Source organism: Neurospora tetrasperma (genome assembly GCF_000213175.1).
Source record: "Neurospora tetrasperma FGSC 2508 unplaced genomic scaffold NEUTE1scaffold_6, whole genome shotgun sequence".
NCBI lineage: Eukaryota > Fungi > Ascomycota > Sordariomycetes > Sordariales > Sordariaceae > Neurospora > Neurospora tetrasperma.
In genome coordinates, this window is record NW_009799104.1 from 2188400 (window position 1) to 2208612 (window position 20213).

Sequence of the window (20213 nt, forward strand, 5' to 3'; positions counted from 1 at the left end):
AAACAAAAAAAAAAAAAAAAAAAAAAAACCTTCACGTCCATTGCGAGGAGAAAGGACGGAGTGTCCTAAAATCATCACTACCTCTGGGGTAAGAGCAGCCCAATATCGTTATAGTGTGGATGAAGGTGTAAAGTCGATGCAAGGTTTAAGGAAGGAGCGGGATGACGGCATTCATCGTCCTCCTCTCCTTCCTCTTCTTCGTCGCTCTCACCCTCCTCCTCCTCCCACCTTTCCAGTTGCTCTCGTTCATCTATTCCCAGGTTCCATCCTCTCCAACGTGAGTAAGAAGCAAGGGAACATATACCACGCCATCATACGGTTTCAACTTTCTCTCCTCAGCTTGTCATCGAGCTGGCGGGGTGAAGTGTTCTTTGGATGGTGGACAATTCAGGTAGTAGAAAGACGGCTTCTTTCGATGTTCAAGGGTCTCGAGGATCGACTCATCACTCCCTTTCAAGGGCAACATTCAGCACCAGATGAAGTCGGGATAATCCATCTGCGTAAAGAGCTTGCGTTATCATTTGTACCAAAGTGTCTGACTTGTTTACTCGTGCTTTTCTGACCCAACTTTTTTTTTTTGATTGTCACAAAATTGGCGATTGGTCACCTTCCTATATCTTCGCTCCTTCTCTCTCCAAAGTGGAGGGCGGAAACCATCGAATACTTCCCAACCTCCACGCAATTAACCTTCTCACCAAGGCACAGTCCCCTTAACAAACTCCTCAGGCACCGGTTCAAGCCCCCCGGGACTCGGAATCCATTCAAAGACCCTTCTCGAATGTGTCTCTTTATCCCATCCATTCGTTATTGGTTTCCTCTTCTTCTTTTTCGGTCTCTCTTTTTCCTTCTTCCCCTCCTTCTCTTCCTCTTCCCCCCTTGTATTTTGCCCAAACCCCTCCTGCATGTCCACACTCATGCTCATCCCTATAAAGTCCCTCGTAGCTAGAGCCAAGGACACTGCGGCGGGATCCTCTTGCTTGGCTTGACACCATTGTGCTGATGTCATGGGAGTATTTGCACTGAGAGAAGTAGTTGTACGGGTTTCGCTACGGGGAACGGTATAAGCACCAGTACGAACGTCGTGTGCGACAGTTTGAGTAAGGTGATTGCTGTTTCTATGATCTTGTTCAGATAACGTGGTGGAGGTGGTGAGCTTCTGGAATCGAGGCCTCGATCGGTGGAAGGGCTTGATCTGTCGGGTACTGAAGAGGTCCTCCGCTTGAGGGGACGTGATAGTGAGAGGTTCGTCGGTCTCGCTGTCCAGTTCCAGCTTTGTGCTTAAATTGAAACTGGAACTTGGACTCGGGCTTGGGCAACGCTGGCGTTTGAAAGAGGTCAATGCTGGGAGATAAACGGGCTGGGTCGAGTGGTTGAAGGTTGTTGATAATCTCAAAGAAGACGTCACTTCTGGACATTCGGTCTTGGAGCTTTGCTTCTTTGCAATGGACATCTTGGGTTTGGTATGTGGGCGAGTTGGGCTAAAACTGAAACCTGGGTCGGGAGGTGGATGGACAGCAACGAAGGGACCATTGAGCCTTTATGTAGGTTTGTTTCTACGTTCTTATATCTGAGATTGCTCGGGACTAATGTGACCTGACAAGCGCAAAGCTGGCTGAGATGATGACCATGTTGACAAATAGACAAAGGTTTGCTTCGCGAGTGTTCAATCTAAAAGATACGTTCTCGTCACTTTACCTGACCGGTTATGCTACGCGCCCTGTCGTTACCTGGTCCAATGGATCATGTCGATTCATATAGTATGGTGCTGTGTGTATATTGTCGGGGCTGAGATGGAGAGTGAAGAAGACATCAACTAAAGAGTGGGCAAAAAGTGAATGAATAGGCAGGCAAAGGAAAGGGAACGTCAAGATTTGGTCAATAAGGTCATATTCATATTTTACAAACAAATGGCAAACGCTCTTCTAACTGAACCATGTCCATTTGTGCAATAGATCTGGCACTCATGAGGACTTAAACTCCCAATCGAACCATTTCACCGGCCAAACACCAGGTAAAATATGCAACCCAACCAACCATAAACGACGCACTTCTTTTTGAGCGTCAACCAAAAACTGAAAACGCAGGGGGATCTAGATTATCTTCATTTAAAGCTCGTCATGGCCAGCAGGCTCGTCATCACCAGCGCCACCTTGGCTGTAAAGCTTGCTGGTGATAGGGTAGGCGACGTTGGAGAGCTTCTCCTTCTGCTCATCGAAATCCTCGGCGGAAGCAGTGGCGGCTGGGAAAAGAAAAAAGCTTGTTAGCATTTCGTCTTCATGTGTCAAAGGGGATCAGAATAAAGCTTACCATTCTCCTCAAGCCAGTCTTGGGCCTCTTTAACGGCGTCAAGGATGGTCTCCTTGTCCTCCTCGTCAATCTTGCCACCAAGACCATCCTCATCGTTGACCTGGTTCTTCAGGGAGAAAGCGTAGTTCTCAAGACCGTTGCGAGCTTCGATGCGCTCACGGGTGGCCTTGTCCTCCTCGGCATACTTCTCGGCCTCAGCGACCATGCGGTCAATCTCCTCCTGGGTAAGACGGCCCTTATCGTTGGTGATGGTAATGGACTCGGCCTTGCCAGTGCCCTTGTCGTGGGCAGAGACCTTGAGGATACCGTTGGCATCGAGCTCGAAGGAGACCTCGATCTGGGGAACGCCACGGGGAGCGGGGGGAATGCCGGTAAGCTCGAACTTGCCAAGGAGGTTGTTGTCCTTGGTCATGGAACGCTCACCCTCGTAGACCTGGATAAGGACGACGGGCTGGTTATCGGCGGCAGTAGAGAAGATCTGGCTCTTGCGGGTAGGGATAGGGGTGTTGCGGGGGATAAGCTTGGTCATAACACCACCAGTGGTCTCAATACCGAGAGTAAGGGGGTTGACATCCATAAGGACGATGTCCTCAGTACCCTCCTCACCGCTAAGAACACCAGCCTGGACGGCAGCACCGAAAGCGACGGCCTCGTCAGGGTTGATACCCTTGGAAGCCTTCTTGCCGTTGAAAAACTCCTCGATAAGAGCCTGGACCTTGGGAATACGGGTGGAACCACCGACAAGGACGATATCGTCAATCTCGGACTTGGAGACCTTGGCATCCTTGAGGACCTGCTCAACAGGCTTGAGGGTCTTCTTGAAGAGGTCGTTGTTGAGCTCCTCGAACTTGGCGCGAGTCAGAGTCTCGGAGAAATCCTTGCCATCGTAGAAGGCCTCAATTTCAATACGAGTGGACATCTGGCTGGAAAGGGTACGCTTAGCCTTCTCGGCCTCACGCTTGAGCTTGCCCATGGCCTTGGCATCCTTGGTAACGTCGACACCGTGCTTCTTGTTGAAGAGCTTGGCGAAGTGGTTGATGATGCGCTGATCGAAATCCTCACCACCAAGATGGGTGTCACCAGCGGTAGACAAAACCTCGAAAACACCCTGCTCGATGGAAAGAAGGGAGACATCGAAAGTGCCACCACCCAAGTCGTAGACGATGATCTGACGCTCCTCGCCAGTCTTATCAAGACCGTAGGCAATAGCCGCGGCGGTAGGCTCGTTGACAATGCGGAGGACGTTGAGACCGGCAATCATACCGGCATCCTTGGTGGCCTGGCGCTGGTTGTCGTTGAAGTAGGCGGGAACGGTAACAACGGCGTGAGTGACCTTCTTGCCAAGGTAGCCCTCAGCAGTTTCCTTCATCTGTTGTGGGGGTCAGTCTCTGATTACTGTTCCAGAGCAAAAACGATGCGACGTACCTTGCCGAGAATCATGGCGGAGATCTCCTCGGGGGTGAAGGTCTTCTCTTCGCCCTTAACCTCAACCTTGACAACAGGCTTGTCATCCTTGGCGACGACCCTGGATACGAGAGTCAGTGACGGCTAGGAAGGAGTGATTTGTGTCGAGTGACCTGAGCTTACTTGTAGGGGAAGTGCTTGATGTCATTCTGGACGTCCTTGTCCGAGAACTTGCGACCGATGAGACGCTTGATGTCGAAGATGGTTCTGTGGGGGTTGGACGCAGCCTGGTTCTTGGCGGCGTCACCAACAAGTCTCTCTTCATCGGTGAAGGCGACATAAGACGGGGTGATACGGTTTCCTTGGTCGTTGACGAGAATCTCGACCTTGCCCTTCTGCATCACACCAACGCAACTACGAGGTTGTTAGTTTCCTTGTCCCCAAAAGACAATGTGTATCGTTTGTCGAAACCGGGACGTAGATTGGTGGTAGAGGTTGATAGCAAACGCCGCATGCCCCGCGGGGTGATCGTGCTTATGATCGTGTCGGGCAGCGAATTCGTGCACGGGTAACTTACGAGTAGGTGGTTCCGAGATCCTGTCAAAGAAGCGTTGTTAGAATGCTTTGCCCAACACGAGGGATGGGAAGGGAGAGGAGGGAAATGCGGGCAACCTACAATACCGATAACAGTGCCCATAGCCTCAGTGTCATTGGCATGGGCCTGCTGGACAAAGCCAGCAGAGAAGAGGAGGGCAAAGAAGCCCAGGATGCTGAGGCCCAAGGCCCAGCTTCGCGTTCGGTGCTCCATTACTGGAAGCTCTGGCGAAGGATAATGGAAGGAAAGAAGAAAGAAAACAACCCCGCTGCTTGTGTGGTTAAGGAATTGGGGATGGGGATGGTTGTAGCAAGCAAGAAACAGAAAAGCAGTGGTTCCTTAGGCCACTTTTAAACTCTTCGAATGTTTGCAAAAGGAAAGGGAGATTGGTGATGGATGGAGGGAGGTTGTCGGGTATTTGAAGGCGAGTGGGACCAGCAAGCAAGCTACGTTAAAGGTGTGGTGTCCTCTTTCCAGCAAAGGCCACTCGTCAGGTTGCGGGCCCGGCCTGAGCTGCTACAGAAAATAAAAGGAATAGGAAATCTGTCCTCAATCGGATTGGCGGCCAGTTCACAGGGACCAGGGGGTATGTGTTTTCTGGGGGGTGTGGCCAATGGCCCGCATTGGCGCGTTTCTGGAAGATGCACTAACCAACAACCGCGCTCTCGTGCCTCCGCAGCGCCTCATTGGGATGAAGCGCTGCTTGTGTTGCGGGTACACTTCTTGGACCGTGAAATGTTGAACATCATTCAATCGGTGATGTACAAATGGCCTACCGAAGCGGAGCGACATGTTATGCTTGAAGTGCCATAGACGGGTACATTTCACGATATGTTACGATGGTGAGGTACGGTTAAGCCTGTCTAGTGTATACATACTGCATAGTAAATCACCAATTATGGACCCCTCGCTCCCTTGACATCTGAACCTTTCTCATCCATGCCGTTCACCCTTATCGTACTCTTTGTTTCCCTTTCGAAGCAGCTCTTGTCCGGCGTTTTGAGTTGTACTGCTTGGCTCATCCCACAATTAACGGGATATTCCACCAGTTTCCATGAAGCTGCTCTGTTTCTTGCGATGCACCGCCGTTAAGGTTGCATAACCCTGGCCCGGGGGCAGCTTCACGGCAAAGGGGAACTCAACCTTGTGCCCCACTGACAGCTAGGGGTGGTGATCGCTGTGAGCCAAGAGGTCCGTTCCACTCTTCTATCGACGTACCAGATCTTAGTGAGATATCTTGATGTTTGCCTCCCGTTGTGAACAGCGTGGCATCTTCAGAAAGAACAGTCACGACAAGTTCGAAATAAGGGATTGACTCTTCATTGTATCAACTGGACTACCACGAGATGAACAGAAAGAGAACGAAACTCAAACGACCTACAGTACAAGGCAGCAGAAGGAAGATGAGGCAAAACGAAGTTGCAGTGTTCGTGATTGTAAACCTGATCCGTCTCCTGTACATATTGGGAACAGACTCCCCACCCACTTGCACCAAGGAAAGGGAACAGACCCCCCTTGCAGTTAGTTGTCAGCGCTGCGGCTGCGGTGCGGCTCTTCTGCTCCCATTCATTTCCCCAAAACTGTTCAACCTGGGAAGTGGACATGTTGGCATTTTTGACAGCGCCGTGGTGAGTGATCCAGGGGAATGCGCGGAGGTTCCAACCGTTTTCTTACATTGGGCTAGTTTTCATCTCTTCATCGGGGTTCCCGAGGATTGATACATAGCTGCAATCAATCCATCTGGATGCCAAACGTCAACGTCCAAGTTTCTCCATGCCCTGTGAGGAATGAGCACAGACAGTGCCGAATAGGCTAGGAGGAGATCGAACCTTCCACCAATATTTTGTAGTACAGTCAATTCGATCCTGGGAAAGCTGATAAGATAACGAATAGCTTTGATAGCTGGCATCAACGTCACAGCTCAACCCTCTCTCGCTTCCCCATGTGTTTCATTGCGGGGGTGCAGGGATACCAGGAGGAGGACAGGAAGAGACCAGATTTGTGGTCCATGTCCACATGCACAACCGAGTACCAACCTGTAGGGTACTGCGTACTGTTCGGCATGGAGAGAAAGTGGAATCTCAGCCTTGTATCGTTAACTTGGTACAGGTACGAGTTCTCCGTCCAAAAACAGCTGTGAGAATCTTATTCCGCTACTTCCAACCGCTGGCTTTCACGGGTAAGCACCTGTGGCAGAAGACCCCAGGCTGTGTAGGTATGTACACTATTCGAAACTTTCTCCCCTTCCATTTCCCATGTCTTCTCGCCGTTACACCCGTTCTAAACTCCCAATCCATTAATTCCCACCCCCACCCCAATCATTCCAACAATCCAGCTGCCACCGTTTGTCCACCACTCCTAAGCACGACCCTCTGTCCTGCCTCGAGTGGTACCTTTGAGTGTAGCGTGACCCTAACCCTAGAAACCGTTCCTGGTTTCACAATCATTGGTTTCTTCTTCGTCACCTTGCCTGTCACTTTATCCAAGATGGCATCGATAGCCTCGATCTTTCCAGCCGCATGGAGTCTTCCCCTGTGCACATCCACCTGCATGGGCATGAGGATGTCGAACGCCAATGCCTTGAGCGTGAACGTGTCCACACACTGAATCGGCTTGGCAGGGTCGCATACAATGTCTCCGACGCGGACGTGAATGGGATCGATGTTGCTGAGATGAAGGACCACATTCTGTCCGGCAACGGCCCAGTCCGCTGGTTCTCCGTCGTCAACCTGAAGAGATTTGACGTAGGCCTTCTCGCCGCTTGGTTGCACCAGAAGCGCATCGCCCATTTGCAGTGAGCCCGCGTCGATGCGGCCAGTGATCGATATAGAACTCTGGGGTGTGCGCATAACCTCCGAAATGGTCATCCGCAGGGGTTTGGCCAATGCCCTCGCACTTGGTTCCGAAGCCTCGAGCTCCTCCACCAGTGTTTTACCGGTATACCAAGACGCTGCTGGGTCTGTGAATTTTCGGACGAGGTTATCACCGTGGAGGCCCGATACGGGTACAAACGCGATGTTCTTGGGCTGGAACCCAGTCGCTGTCAAGAATCCCGAAACCTGGTGCGTGATCTCGTCGAATCTCTCCTGGGACCAATTGACCGTGTCGAGCTTGTTTACAGCCACGATGATTCTCGAGACACCCATGCTGCGGATAAGAAGAGAATGTTCTCTGGTTTGACCCTTGAGACCAGACTCGAAAGCTCCTGTGCTTGCATCGATAACCAGGATCGCAAAGTCTGCCTGACTTGCGCCAGCGATCATGTTGGGAATAAAGTCCCGGTGGCCAGGAGCGTCAAGAATAGTAAAAGAAGTAGTTTCTGTCTCAAAGCGATTGGTAGCAATGTCGATGGTGACGCCTCGGCTACGCTCCTCGTGGCGTTGATCCAATACCCAGGCAAGAGCAAAAGACGTTTTGCCGATCTTTTCCGCCTCTTTCCGAAGTTTGTCGACGGTCCGCTGGTCGACAACATTGAGGTCGAGTAGTAGTCGCCCCATCATGGTGCTCTTGCCGGCATCAACATGGCCGACAACCACAAAACTGGCAGTCTTCTTACCCTTCTGCTTTTCAAATTCAGAGAGCACATTGAGATTGCGGCTCTTTGGCAAGGGTGTGTCGTCTATCTTGAGCTGGCTGACTTGGTTGGTCACGCCATCTGCGGAAGATGACCCTTTTTTGCTGTGGACGTTCGCAGACTTCTTTCCGGCTGTGGCGACTATTAGTGACTGCGTTAGTGCTGTTTCTTTCCCGTGAGCGAACCTTTCGCCTGAGCCGCAAGGACCACGTCATCTGGGCTGGGTTTGCCAAAGGCATCCGGGCTGTACGAAGAAATTGCCATGTATGGTAAGGCGAACACTTCGCGGGGTCTGCGCTTGGGACTATCCGATGAGGGGCCGAAGAGAGTCGACGCGAAAGCAGACGGTTGAGCTTTTGGCGGTGCCACCGCCGGTTCCGGGTCGATTGGATCCTCCTCCTGGTGCTGACTTGGAGTAGCCTCCGGCGCTTGAGCTTGTGGTATTTCGGGTCTTGTGGGCTCCGCCATAGTGAGAGGGATGCGTCCTTGAGCAGTTGTCTCTGATATCTTTACCCGCTTGCCAAACACGCCAGCCAGCGGACGATTCTCCTTGGATGCTTGGTTGTCGTTGACAGTGAGCTCCGTCATCTTGACTTGTGTCTGCTCAACTTCTCCTGAGGCGCTCTTCTCTTCGGCTTTCTTCTTCCGGGCGGCTGCTAGCTGCTGCAGCTTGGACATCTTCGGGGGCGCTCCTGAACCTCCAAGAAGGCCTCCAGGTAGCTGCGGAGGCGGTATGAGAACCGCCTGCCGCTCGGGTGGAATGTTTCCCCATGGCAAGTCCCGGAACAGATGGGCAAATGACTGCCGAGAAGCACTTGCAATGGCCGCTTGACAGGACGTTGTCAATGAGGGTTCGCAAAGAGCAACGGGATATGACCGGCTGAGCGAAGTCGACCACCACGGCCCAGACCCTTTACCCAAGATGCAGGTGCCTTGCGTCCGTTGGCAGCGGCACTTGACTCGCTGTTCACAAGGAAAGGAATGGTGATGGAAGGGTCTGAACTTACCATCTTGCTTTGGCGCTGTCTTTGGAGGAGCAGTCTTGGCAGGCTTCTTGGGCGGGTCGATGTACTTGGAAATGAGGTAGGTGATGGTCTTGTCAACATCCCAGTAGTAGTGCCACAGCGACTCTTCTATCTGCGCCTTTGTGACTTTGTGTGCCTCAACACCAAGTGCTTCCAGTACCTGAGCTGTGCCTTCCCTCATGCGGACCTGGTCTTCTGGGCTGAGCTCCTCCTCTTCCTCATCGGAGAACGCTCCGTACTCCTCAAGTTCTGCCTCGTAGTCGAGGTTTCGGATGTTTTGATGGCGCGCCATGATAATGACTTGTTATCGATATGTGTTTGCTGGATCCTGAAAAAGAGTGATGGTGAACGCCTGAAGAACGAGACGGGCGTGACGCTCTTTTAAGGCTGAGGCAACCCTGATTCCGACCCCAGATGCCTGCGCTCGCTGCGATACGGCGACGATGACGGAAATAGAAGTTGAAGGTGTGGTGGAACAGAGTTTAGATAATGAAATGAATGCAATTGATGTGTATTTTGGGGTTTGATCTGATCTATGCGGTTCGGTTGTTCAGTGTAACAATTCCCAGGCTGTGAAGCATCCGTCTCTACAATGACATAAAAGACAAAGTTCCTGCAGCGGGAAGCTCCAGGCGGCTGTGCGACGGAGCAATCAAGGTGCTGCCCCGCCACGACCTTGGATTGTGCCGGTTGACCCCACCAAAGCAGCGTCACAGAAGCTGCCTGGTCGAAAGCGGTGAGAGTGAGCAAAAGCATAGGCGTTTAATGTGCGTCAAGCAGATGACCAGATTTGGTCATATCCGCTTATGCCAGAAGTTCTCCCAAGTACATACATACCATCGGACCCTTGCCAGCTGGCTTCTCCCCGTCAATTGCCGGGCAGGGCAGCTTTCAAAGCACGCAGCAGCCCAGAGCAGCGCACACGCCGGTGGAGCTGACCGCCTTCCTGCTGGCGGGGCGGTTTCGTGGAAGCTGGGTTCAATTTTTTGAGATTGGCGTAGGGAAAGCTGGAGGTGCCCGCCAGCAGCGGAGGTCGCAAAGAGCTCCTGTCTGACCGGACGTCCATTCCACCAGCGTTCAACAACAACACCAGACACCATCATCCAAACCCAATCCCCTTCACCATACCTGCAATCGCCCCGACTGTCGTGCCGAAGCTCTACGAGGTCGACCACATAATCAAACAATAATAGTGATTGCACACTACCGACCGCAGTCGTAATATTGCCCAAGATGGCGTTGAGTATGTCCTCTGAGCCCCTCCTTCCCCCTCCCCCCCCTTTAACCACCCCTCCCCACTTCCCTGAATACCTTCCAGACCGCACTGTCCACCGGACCGCGACAGCGTAACTAACTTTGAGATGTGCAGATTTGGATTTGTCGAACGGTATGCCGCGACTCTTTTGGTTTCTCCGTCAACCATCCCGATCCCACGCCGGTCGAAAATGCTAACGCCTCCCCGAAACAGCGGTGATGATGAAGGATGAGCAGGGCCGCCCTCTCATCGTTGTCAGAGAGTTAGTCCCCCTTTCCGCCGATATCTCGAGCCTTGGTCCTACGGTTCACTCTAACACGACAATTTCTACTGCAGTCAAGGAAAGAAGAAGAGGCAATACGGAAACGAAGCCGTCAAGAACCACATTCTCGCCGCCAGAACCGTCGCAAACATTGTCAAGACTTCCCTGGGACCTCGTGGCCTCGACAAGATCCTCATCTCGCCCGACGGCGATATCACAGTGACCAACGATGGCGCGACCATTCTACAACAAATGGAGATCACAAATCACGTTGCCAAGCTACTAGTCGAGCTCTCCAAGTCCCAGGATGACGAGATTGGTGATGGCACCACAGGTGTCGTTGTGCTTGCTGGCGCGCTGCTCGAGCAGGCGGCAGAGCTTATTGACAAGGGTATCCACCCCATCAGAATCGCCGACGGTTATGACCAAGCTTGCGACATTGCTGTGGCCGAGCTTGACAGAATTTCCGATGTTATCGAATTCAGCAAGGAGGAAACCGCAAACCTGGTCAAGGTCGCGAGGACAAGTTTGGGCAGCAAGATCGTCTCCAAGGCCCACGACCAGTTCGCCAACATTGCCGTCGATGCGGTCCTCTCCGTCGCCGATCTGGAGCGCAAGGACGTCGATTTCGAGCTCATTAAGGTGGACGGCAAGGTTGGAGGTGCTCTCGAAGACACTATCCTCGTCAAGGGTGTTATTATCGACAAGGACTTCTCGCATCCCCAGATGCCTTCCGAGGTTAGGGACGCCAAGATTGCCATTCTCACATGCGCCTTCGAGCCTCCCAAGCCCAAGACTAAGCACAGACTCGACATCACCAGCGTTGAGGAGTTCAAGAAGCTGCAGACGTACGAGCGCGAGAAGTTTATCGAGATGATTCAGCAAATAAAGAACACTGGTGCCAATCTGGCCATCTGCCAGTGGGGTTTCGACGACGAGGCGAACCACTTGCTCCTCCAGAACAACCTCCCTGCTGTCCGATGGGTCGGTGGTCCCGAGATTGAGCTGATTGCGATTGCCACAAACGGTCGCATTGTTCCTCGCTTCGAGGATCTCAAGCCCGAGAAGCTCGGTAGGGCTGGTGTTGTTCGCGAGATGACATTCGGTACGACAAGGGAGAAGATGCTTGTGATCGAGGAGTGCGCCAACACCAGGGCCGTGACTGTCTTTGTCAGGGGTAGCAACAAGATGGTAAGCGATGGAGTTCTGTTGCATCAGTAAGGTCTTGGCTAACTTTTATCACCCAGATCATCGATGAGGCTAAGCGTTCTCTTCACGACGCTCTTTGCGTCGTGCGCAACCTTGTTCGTGACAACCGTGTTGTCTACGGTGGTGGTTCGGCCGAGATTGCCTGCAGCTTGGCCGTTGAGGACGCTGCTGTCAAGTCCCCTGGCTTGGAGCAGTACGCCATGCGTGCCTTCGCCGACGCTCTCGACACTATCCCCATGACCCTGGCCGAGAACAGCGGTCTTAACCCCATCGCTACCCTGGCCGAGGTCAAGAGCCAACAGGTCAAGGATCCTGCTGGTCGCGGCCGTCTTGGTGTTGACTGCATGGGCCGTGGCTCGAACAACATGAAGGAGGCTTTCGTCATTGACCCCCTCATCGGCAAGAAGCAGCAGCTCATGCTTGCGACGCAGCTCTGCAGAATGATTCTCAAGATCAACAATGTCATTGTGTCTGGGTCGGGCGAGGAAGATTACTAAGCTATGAGCAAGGGAAAGAGAGCGATGTATGATGCGTGGGGGAAGGGACAGAACCTATACATCCAAGGGCTGTCCCTCCTGGAGAATTGTATGTGGGCGTTTGACATTAACCGAGTCAAAAGGAAGAAATCGCGCAATGTCAAGATAAGATATTGTAGGAATATCATGGTTGTAATGACCGCTTGGTTCAGACCATGCAACGCATATAGAGAAGTACTTGTAGATACCAAAACAAGACGTGTGAAGACGAAGGATGGAGCAAGGTTCCTTCATCACAGTTGTGCCAGGATATCAAAATTTCAATGCGGTAAACTTTTTTTCCTCCAAGAACTCTCTTGGGATGAGAGTTGGGAGCCAAAATGAGAAAATCTGGGAGCTGATGGGGAGTCTTATATTGCTAAGAAATTCACAGAAATCTTCTGTCCCCTGCAGCATATAAGGCTATCTTTATCCTTTTAGCACATACGACCACAGACGGTAGAAAACTCGGGATCCCGTTCGCTCTCCCATAGATAGGCTACTAATCGGAAGCAATGGAGTGAGTAGGGAGGCTGGGCTAGGAAGATGAATATACGGGATGTCAATAAGGCAAGGCCGGTTGAATAGATGCCATACCCTAAGAAAATCTTAACATCCCGCCGTATTCCTTTCACGCAAATGTGATAAGCTTGAATCTCGCATACTATTTAAGTAGGTTGCTAGAGGTACTATTTTAAGGTGCTGAGAGTTGGGAAGAGCCCTTAAGTTGATGTTGGCCATTGTCGGTCAAAGATTTGTCAGATTAACCAATTCAGGGCGGCCCAATCAGCACATAGTCGCGAGGTCGGACGGTTCGAAGTGAGATTAAGAGATGGTTCAGTGGAAAGTGTAAGTGTGCAGTGTTCAAGGCAGATTGAACAAAAGGGAATTCGAAAGAGCAGCGGACGAAGAGGGGAAGCGAGAAAGATCCGTGGGAGGAGCTAAGTAAAGTGCTTTCCTTGCAAGTAAGAGACGCCCTCGTGGGGAGCTCCTTCCCCTTTACAAGTAAACACAACCCCCATTACGATACCTCAAGAGCCAAAAGGCACCATCAGCATCCCCAACCGCGCTCTATATCCCGTCCTACAGCTCACTCAGCAGTTGCGAGCAGTCGTACAAAGTCGTCAGGTACTTCTACGTATCTATCGGAATACCACAGATTAGTATGTCAAGCAAACGTAAAACTCATTTCTCAAATCAATCCGCACAAAATGAAGGACGAGATATATCTAATCAAGTCCGCTTGAAACTACTCCGGTTCATAGTGAAGGGTCCTCTTTAGTCACTCGCTCTCCTCCAGCACATCCCCCCGCCCGCCCCAGGACCAGTGCAGCCTTAATCCCGTCATACATAGCCGAGATTATACCCCCCGCCGACCTCTAGCAAAGGCTTCCCGGAGATCACCAGCACAGTTCTCCGGCGTCGGTCTGGTATTCTGCTCATCACAAACCCTCGCCAGCGGCTAATAAGGGTTCTGCACATGCCTGCGGGCACCCAAATCAGCCTGGCCGGCTCGGCTGCTCAGGCAGACGAAGACGCCATTCTCACAGCATCAGCACGCTCCTGCTCGAGGCCGACTTCGGTGCCAGCATGCTGCCTATTCTCTGATCCGTGCAGCTCGTCTGGAAGCATCGGCCGGAGACCCCACCGGTCAAACATGGCCTTGTCCTCGTCCCATCCACTGCACGGTGTAGTCAGCATCTTTTCTCCTGTAAAGATTGCATTTGCTCCAGCCATAAAGCAAAGAGCCTGCTCGGACTCTGTCAGATTGATTCTCCCTGCCGCAAGCCGAATCACCGAGCCTGGCAGAACAAGCCGTGCAGTGGCCACCATCCGGACGGTATCGTGGAAGGTTACGGTCGATTCCGGCTCCCCGGTTTCCGATTTGGCGGCGCTGGCGTCTCCAAGTGGGGTTCCCTTGATGGGGACGAGAGCGTTGATTGGGAAGCTCTCCGGGTGGCTTTCCATCGTTGCAACGGTGTATAGGAAGCTCACACGGTCCGCGTCATCTTCACCGAGGCCGAGGATTCCACCCGAGCAGACGTGGATTCCGGCCTGGCGGACGTTGTTGATTGTCGTGAGTCGTTCGTCGTAGGTCCGGGTCGTGATGACGTTTGGATAGTACTCCCGGGAGGTGTCGACGTTGTGGTTGTATGCAGTGAGTCCGGCATCGCGCAGTTCCGCCGCTTGGTTTTGGTCAATCATCCCTAGAGTGACGCAGGCCTCCATCCCGAGCTCCCTCACCCCTTTCACCATCGCTTTGATATTCTTAAGATTCGTCTTGCGGCCCCGCATGTCCCTCCAGGCGGCCCCCATGCAGAACCGAGTCGATCCATTTTCTTTTGCGATTTTTGCAGCCTGGAGGACCTCATCGACGGACGATATCTTTGTTGCCTTTACACCCGTCTTGTACCGGCTCGACTGGGCGCAGTAGGAGCAGTCTTCTGAGCATCCACCTGTCTTGATGTTCATGAGCGTGCAGAGCTGGACGCTGGCGGGGTCAAAGAATCGTCGGTGGAGGGTTGACTGGAGAGGTGAGTGTTAGACTACTTGATAAATGTTTTGTGTTTCCTTATCTTCTTCTGGTGCGCCTTACAGCCGAGTAGACCAACTCCATCAGCGGAGTTTGGTATATTTCTCGGATCTCCTCCTTCGTCCAGTCATTCCTGGGCGCGTCTGCTGCAATGGTAGCCTGTAGGAGACTGTTCCGGCCAGCGAACGAGTCCGGCTTCTGGTACTTGTTTGGTGCCGGGCTGTTCACCACCTGTGAGCCTGCAGCCGACGAGAGTGAGCGGAATTGAGCATGTGAAAGGCGGGATTGGGATCGCAGAGTAGATGAGGCGCTGTATCTTAACTGGGAAGTGCTGTAGAGACTCGCCGCTCTCTTGAGAGTCTGGTGGGTGTTTCTCATTTTGATATTCTGGGCGGGCCGAGATTGACGGGATTTCGTGGATAAAAGAGTGAAGGAAGGCAACAGTAACAAACAATTCAGATTGATAGTGAGCGAGTGACAAAAAGAACTCAACAAAAGAGTCTAATGGAAAGGTGTATTTTTATCTACAAACCCATTCGCCCAACCAGTCAAGTTGGGTTGAGCCCGTCCACCCCAACAAAGCTAAGTGTGACCTATTAATTGTCTTGGGACTGGCGCCCGTTGAGGGGCTGTCCGGTCAGGTGGTATGGCGGTAGTTGAAATCCAGTTTTGGTGGCTGTAAAGGCACAGTCGAGTCATACAGCTGCTTTTTGTATTCGCTTAGGTTCAGTTCTCTTCGGTTAAATCTGCAAGTTGCTGCACTCAACTGCAACCACCTGCACTTACATTCGACCAATCAGAAGGCCAGGATCCTTACCGCGATATACCACATTTTTACCATTTTAAAGCTTCTCGACCCCATAGTTAAGGCAGTAGATATAAACCAAAACTTCAACAAACAGGGCAGTAAAGAGGGTTTTGGCATACATTACCGTTTCATTACCGTACATTGTCCGCATCAATTTCTCTACATAACAATACGATATTTTCACTACCGTTACACCGCCTGACCGGAAAGCTCCTGAGGTATCTGGCTCTGACTGGCCAGACTTCGAGTGCTACCTTGAGATGGCAACCTGTATGGGACCGCTCGAGTCGACTCGAACTACAGCGCCGCAGCGTTTTAAATTTCCAAAACCTTCTATTAGTACTTCAGGCTGCCAGGCACTTACTAAAGTATGCGCCTCCTGAGCCTCAGGGGTAATTTGCGACTTTCCCAAAAGGGCGCTTTCTGGGATTCTGATTGGCTGCTCTTTGGCCACACAGATGCTAGACCCGGCCGGGGGTCCCGATACCTTGATCAGCGGCGACGGACAGTTGAGTGGTCGGATAGCTAATGCCCGGCTTGAATAGTAGTCGCCAATGGTAGCTGTAGGCGGCTGTCGCATCACAAAAACTCATCTTGGCTTTTTACCTGGTGGCGCAAGAACGGTCTTTTTGAACTCGAGCTGTTTCAAATGTCATTCGTCCATTGCCGGAGATCTTGTTCGGGAACCAACCCTCTGAAGATATTAGGGGGTGGGTGGCACACAATTTGAAAGCTCCTACGGGTGTGATTTATGCTTTGAAGTAGGAACGGATTGATAGGTTAATGGGAATGGACATCAAGCCTTCTTCAGCTGGGCAATATAGATCTATATCCCCAAGCCCAAGCCCAGTTCGAACAGTGCGATGAGCCCCCATCGCTTTCCCACTCTTTCTTCGCCTCGATAGAACCCCCAGAAGTTCATGACTTGTGCTTGAAGGTTGGCGGTGGTCTTCTTTGGTTTCTTCTTCATACGTTCCTTTTCCGTGTTGATACCACTCTCTTAGCACCTGCTGGATCCAAAATGTTTCCAAGCACCACATTCCTTTTTATTTCACTTACCTTCTTTTCGCTGTCTTCTGCCCTCATAGACTCTGCATCCCTAGGCGTCAAGTTTTCATCCCCAAGTGCATTGCCAGTCCTCACTTTGCCATATGGCTCATACCAAGCGTCGAGCTACCGGTTGAAGAGCGATATGTGAGTGTCCAGGTCGTTCTTCTCGCTTCGGCTTCAAAGCTAACAGGCGCAGATATGTGTTTCGAAACATTCGCTATGCCGCTCCTCCGGTAGGAGATCTCCGTTGGGCAAAACCTGCGGCGCCACGAATCAACAACACCATCCAAGACGGCAGCTATGGACCGCAATGCATCCAAACTGCAGTGTCTGGACTAAACCTTATGGGTCCAGGCAACAAGTCCCCCATCGGTGCTGCGCTTAACCAGTTGTATGCCCACCCATATCCCGTAATTGAATGACTTCGACGTCGCTGACATCAAATGGTCACTGACATTCAACAGCTTAGGAGGACTTCCCATTCCGCTCTTCAGTGGCGGTTCTGAGGACTGTCTCTTTCTGGACCTGTACGTTCCTGGCAGGACACTCCGCGACCTTTCCGATGCTTCAAAGAAACCTTCGCCCCTCCCAGTAGCGTTCTGGATTCATGGCGGCGCCTATCTCTTTGGATCAAAAGAGTCTCTCCAACCATTCTTTTACGATGGTAGCTCTCTCCTCACTCAATCGGTCCCATCTCCCGGCTCTATGATCTTTGTATCAATCAACTACCGCCTCGGCACTTATGGCTGGCTCGCCGGCACATCGATGGAAAATTCTGCGGTTCCAAACGTCGGATTGCATGACCAGCGAGCGGCCCTCCAATGGGTTAAAGATTACATTTTACTGGTGGGTGGTGACCCAAAGCGCGTAACAGCGATGGGGGAGTCTGCAGGAGCGGGTTCGATCATGCACCACCTAGTGGCCGAGGGCGGCAAGCTCGATCCTATGTTCCAAAGGGCCATCTTGCAGAGTCCAGCGTATCAAATGGCCTGGGATCGGAATGGGACTGTAGATGCCATCTTCAAGAAGTTTGGAGGGTTGGCAGGGTGCAGTTCTAGCTCTGGGGAAGCAGTGGTGAATTGCCTCCGAAAGACCTCGCCCGATGCGCTTGCAAAAGCCAACGCCGCGCTCCAAGCCTCGCAAATGCCTGGAACATTTGCCGTGGGACCGACGCCCGATGGAAAATTTATTCGTCAGATGCCGCTCCTGGAACTCGCTCAGGGAAACTTTTGGAAAGGACAGTCGGGGAGCGAAATGAGCTTGTTGATATCGCACGTCAAGGACGAGTCCAGTCTCTTCGTCAGTGGTGCCATCAGGACGAATGAACAGTTTTCCGGCTTCCTCGACACCGTCTTTCCAAACTACACGAGGGAAAGCGGGCATACTGAGAAGGTCGAACAGTTCTATCCGGTGCCGGGCAAGAAGAGCGCCGATGGGAAGAGGAAGTACGACAGCCAGGCGACAAGGATGGCGGCGTTTCTAAGGGACAGTTGCTTTACGTGCAACGTGAGATGTGAGTTATTCATTTTTTTGTGTCGCTGTCTCCCACCCTCCTCATCAAGTACAGCATCATGTACACTTGCGTGACAAGGAATCGCGTTCCAACCGCGCGTCTCTTCCTACACTTTCCTGTCCCTACGGCCCCCGGCGCAGTGCTCGAGCAAGTACCGCTGGAGAAGGCGTTCAGGTTTCCTTGTCTGTTCTCCAACTCCGTTCACCCCCTTCCCAACCGGTATCACCTCAGCCATTTTTGGTGAGACATTCCAGCTTGGATCACACAGCCTTAAATCAACGTCATTACATCCTCCATTAGGTCTAACGCCATCACCAATTCCGCAATTCCATGCTGACCAAATCATCAACCCTCCAGATCTAGCAGAAGCCTACACCCCATCGCGAACCTACCTGATGCAATACTCCGTCTTCCCCTACCTACACGCCACCGACCTTCTTCCCACTTTCTTCACCTCCACGCCCACGCCCTCCTCCTCCTCCTCCTCACCACAAACCATCCTCGACTGCCTCTCGACTTTCTTCGCTCCTGCCCTTGCGCCCTTCGTCTCCGGCATCAGCATGGCCATGCAAAGCTACTTTGCCTCGTTTATTGTTAGTGGCGACCCAAACACGTACCGCAAGGGACTGCTGAACCTGCCGCCGGTGATCAGCTGGGGAAAGCCTTCGGGTATTGCTACTGCTGGGTCAAAAGCAGCTAGTAGTGAGGAGAGGATGGGAGGGGTGTTGAATGTGGGTGATTGGGGGTTTACTACGGTTCGTGACGATCAGAATGAGAAGACGCCTTGTGAGTTTTGGAAGGGGTTTGCAAGGGACGTGAGTGAGGTCGGAGGGTATGAACTTTGAGATGATGATGAAGCAAGGGAAAGCTTTGAGTAAAAGTTAAATGGGGGGTCGTATACGAAGTGGTCTACTGTCTGACATGAGGTTGCACAGTCACATGCTGCTATTTCAAGATGTACTTAATGTTTAATCCACCCATCACTGTTCCGAGTTGTTGCTTGAGGTACAGTAAGTACAAATGTGAGATGCGAATCTCATTCGCAGAGAATGAAATGTCAAAGTGACCAAAGCAAAAGAACCTCCGCGGTTAAGAGAAAGACCAAAGTCAGGAACCCTCCCCCCCCCCCCCCCCCCCCCCAAGAAAAAAAGGGAGATAAAAAGATTTTTATAAAACATAGAAAGCATTCCAGACACCCAGCATTTGACAGGCTCAGCAGATAACTCAAAACTTGTACTGAGGAAATCGCAGCTCGCCCTCCTCCTCCCCCCTCTCATCAGGGGCCAACAAGCTCCTGGTAGCCCGTCCATCGTTTGAGTTCTCGCTCGTCCCATCCTGGGTCCCTGACACCTCCCCTGAGTTTTGTTGGTGATCTTTGTTGTCATCCACACAGAGAATCTGTCTCACATTGCTCAGGCCCCGAACCCAGGCTTCCCGGCGGGGTTGCGAGGTCTCGGTTTCCGCGGAAGTTGTCGTGAAGGAGCTGTAAAGTCTCCACAACATTTTCCTTCTCCTTCTAGGGTTTTGAGACTTGTTCCTTCTGCTCTGCTGACCAGCTGGAATAGTAGCCGGGGCAGCAGCTTGGGAAGCAACAGGAGAAACAGCTGCAGTTGCGGCTGGATTGGCTTTAGGTTGAGAGCCCGCCGGAATGCCTCTTGCAGCTGGAGTAAAAAAAGGAGTGGGAGCTCCAAGATATCGTCGTGAGCTAGGGTCGAGGGCCTGTCCGAACTGATCTTCGAAGATATTGTATTCCCTGGCGTAGTATAATGTGTTCTCGGTCGATGTAGCGGTTTGGTTGGGTGGTCTTAGGGGCTGCTGGACAGCAGCGGGCGGGGATGGGATGCTTGCTCCGTATTCACGCATTTGGTCCCGCAGCTCATCATAGTACTTGCCATCCAAGTTTGAATCCGACATTTTGGTTTCGTTGCTGACTTGGGTTGAGGAAGATACAGGTGGTGATGAGCGGTTGGTTCGTTACGTTTGATGATGAATGAAAGGAAAGAAAGAAGGACGGTTCAGGGTCTTGAAATGGCTCAGCCGAAGACTTATAACAGAAATTCGGGAGACAACTCTTGTGTTTTATTATTTATGTATCTATTTTCCTTTGCTCCTTATGAAGCGTGCTGCATCTATGTTCTGGTACTTGAAAGACTCATGACGGCC

General features: G+C 52.0%; 7 protein-coding genes across 7 annotated transcripts; 2 read left to right on the top strand and 5 right to left on the bottom strand.

Annotated features, from left to right (window-relative positions):
* Nucleotides 1–691: 691 nt before the first annotated feature.
* NEUTE1DRAFT_103957 (uncharacterized protein) lies at nucleotides 692–1450 on the bottom strand (the record flags this gene model as incomplete). The annotated part of the gene is made up of 1 exon (XM_009856159.1): nucleotides 692–1450. One exon carries the CDS (start codon nucleotides 1448–1450, stop codon nucleotides 692–694), a length of 759 nt encoding a protein of 252 aa, XP_009854461.1.
* Nucleotides 1451–1870: 420 nt separating this feature from the next.
* NEUTE1DRAFT_69229 (uncharacterized protein) lies at nucleotides 1871–4661 on the bottom strand (the record flags this gene model as incomplete). The annotated part of the gene is made up of 6 exons (XM_009856160.1): nucleotides 1871–2239; nucleotides 2308–3676; nucleotides 3733–3832; nucleotides 3895–4125; nucleotides 4289–4308; nucleotides 4388–4661. 6 exons carry the CDS (start codon nucleotides 4517–4519, stop codon nucleotides 2106–2108), a joined length of 1986 nt encoding a protein of 661 aa, XP_009854462.1.
* A 1947-nt stretch (nucleotides 4662–6608) lies between these two features.
* NEUTE1DRAFT_124750 (uncharacterized protein) lies at nucleotides 6609–9197 on the bottom strand (the record flags this gene model as incomplete). Its single annotated transcript, XM_009856161.1, has 4 exons — nucleotides 6609–8021; nucleotides 8066–8124; nucleotides 8161–8590; nucleotides 8888–9197. 4 exons carry the CDS (start codon nucleotides 9195–9197, stop codon nucleotides 6625–6627), a joined length of 2196 nt encoding a protein of 731 aa, XP_009854463.1.
* A 704-nt stretch (nucleotides 9198–9901) lies between these two features.
* On the top strand, nucleotides 9902–12437 carry NEUTE1DRAFT_132020 (T-complex protein 1 subunit epsilon; the record flags this gene model as incomplete). Its single annotated transcript, XM_009856162.1, has 5 exons — nucleotides 9902–10148; nucleotides 10275–10292; nucleotides 10374–10422; nucleotides 10497–11613; nucleotides 11670–12437. The coding sequence occupies 5 exons, from the start codon at nucleotides 10139–10141 to the stop codon at nucleotides 12126–12128; spliced, it is 1653 nt and encodes a 550-aa protein (XP_009854464.1).
* Nucleotides 12438–13339: 902 nt separating this feature from the next.
* On the bottom strand, nucleotides 13340–15179 carry NEUTE1DRAFT_69237 (biotin synthase; the record flags this gene model as incomplete). Its single annotated transcript, XM_009856163.1, has 2 exons — nucleotides 13340–14672; nucleotides 14743–15179. 2 exons carry the CDS (start codon nucleotides 15055–15057, stop codon nucleotides 13668–13670), a joined length of 1320 nt encoding a protein of 439 aa, XP_009854465.1.
* A 1702-nt stretch (nucleotides 15180–16881) lies between these two features.
* NEUTE1DRAFT_69240 (uncharacterized protein) lies at nucleotides 16882–19046 on the top strand (the record flags this gene model as incomplete). Its single annotated transcript, XM_009856164.1, has 3 exons — nucleotides 16882–16928; nucleotides 17002–18050; nucleotides 18414–19046. 3 exons carry the CDS (start codon nucleotides 16882–16884, stop codon nucleotides 18893–18895), a joined length of 1578 nt encoding a protein of 525 aa, XP_009854466.1.
* A 228-nt stretch (nucleotides 19047–19274) lies between these two features.
* On the bottom strand, nucleotides 19275–19964 carry NEUTE1DRAFT_103964 (uncharacterized protein; the record flags this gene model as incomplete). The annotated part of the gene is made up of 1 exon (XM_009856165.1): nucleotides 19275–19964. One exon carries the CDS (start codon nucleotides 19962–19964, stop codon nucleotides 19275–19277), a length of 690 nt encoding a protein of 229 aa, XP_009854467.1.
* Nucleotides 19965–20213: the final 249 nt, after the last annotated feature.